A 1,536-nucleotide genomic window follows, 5' to 3' on the forward strand; every position below is an offset into this window, starting at 1 on the left:
AAATACAGCAAGCCTAAGAACGCGAGTTGGTGGAACTAGGTAGCAACAGCATATATATATTCTACGCTTTTGTATATGCAATTATTGCACAAAACAAATTCGGAGTGTTCGTTATCCCATATGGAAATGGTAGTATCTATTGTGTGTGTCCTCTATTATATACCAACGGCGTATACATGGGAAGAAAGTATAGATGACATATCCTACCTCGCACGCCTGTGAGAGACACTATACCACGCCATATGAAACCATCCAATATTTTAATGTACAACTGATGACTAACTACAATACCGAACAGCATGAAAACATTGTAGAGCGAGAGATATCCAGATACCAGACTTGCATTACCGACATTCGTTGCACTTGACCATTACAACTAACGCTTGTGATGCCCGCAGTATCCGTCAATGGTCGTGTTGGCGCCCGTAACTTGCACATGCCGCACGCTAATACAGAGACAAGCACTCTGTTTTCTTATTGTGTGAATTATCGGCGTGTGCCGGTATATTTATTATCCGTAAGCATACATGATAAACCTAATATACTACTTGTTCTTTAAAACTACAAGCTAAATCTACTGAATAATCTGAAATGCAGAATATAACTAAATTACCACACACACCCCGACTACAAACGCTCAGAGTCTACCCGGCCCGTCTTTACACCTGAGTCAGCATCACATAGCTCCGCCGGCCCTCGTGTGTCATCGCAGAGGCCTCCGCCAGACCCTCGACGCCCTCTATAACACTCTCCAGCACTCCTGTGCGAGCTTCTTGGCTCTCCAGGCCTCCCTTCTCCTGGGCCGTCAACTCCACCGAAAACTTCACATCACTCCCTTTCTTCACCATGCGCAGCGCATTCTTCACCTTCACAAACAGATCGTGCTCGGATATCTTAACGGAGCACTTGATCTCGCCGTCTTTCTTGCCGCGTTCGTTGACGCCCTTCTCCGGTTTTCTGCGCTTTTTGGTAGGTGGTGGTGGTGGTGCAAGCTTCTTAGCAGCGCCTGGCTGGTTCCCACCTGCGGATTTGTCGGTTTTCGGAACGACTCGGAATACGAGCGGGTCTGTGGATACTTTCCTAAGAGTGAAGCCTTGTGGCAGGGACGCCTCCTTTTTCATAAGCTGTTCTTTAGTCAGTTGTTCCTGTTCACCGTCGATACTCACCACACGTGTCAGCACTTGCCCGTGTTCGTTTACTAATTTTGCCTTTCGCTTCTCCTGTGGGGATGTGTACTCCGGTTAGACACCGCGACTGAAATAGTCCTCGAAAGACTGATTCAAACTGTTATGCCAAAATTCTACCGGTGTTGTGCAAAGAGATCCCTAATGTAGCAACGAGAGCAATCTGCGACAACTCATTTGTATGATTAAGTAGGTATGCTTTTGCCTAAGTGCCGTTATACAAATCTACACAAAGAACATACAAACATTCTACTAACAATAATCAATACATCTATATAAACAAATGTTTCCATAAATATAATACACATACATGAATAAAAGTTGAAATTTAAGGCAACTTGTACATGCAAAA

General features: G+C 44.5%; 1 protein-coding gene across 1 annotated transcript; it reads right to left on the bottom strand.

Annotated features, from left to right (window-relative positions):
* Nucleotides 1-481: 481 nt before the first annotated feature.
* On the bottom strand, nt 482-1,222 carry SARC_10541 (hypothetical protein; the record flags this gene model as incomplete). The annotated part of the gene is made up of 1 exon (XM_014295414.1): nt 482-1,222. A coding segment is annotated over one exon (563 nt), but the record flags the coding sequence as incomplete, so codon positions are not given.
* Nucleotides 1,223-1,536: the final 314 nt, after the last annotated feature.

Source organism: Sphaeroforma arctica, assembly GCF_001186125.1.
Source record: "Sphaeroforma arctica JP610 unplaced genomic scaffold supercont1.1288, whole genome shotgun sequence".
NCBI classification, from domain to species: domain Eukaryota; class Ichthyosporea; order Ichthyophonida; genus Sphaeroforma; species Sphaeroforma arctica.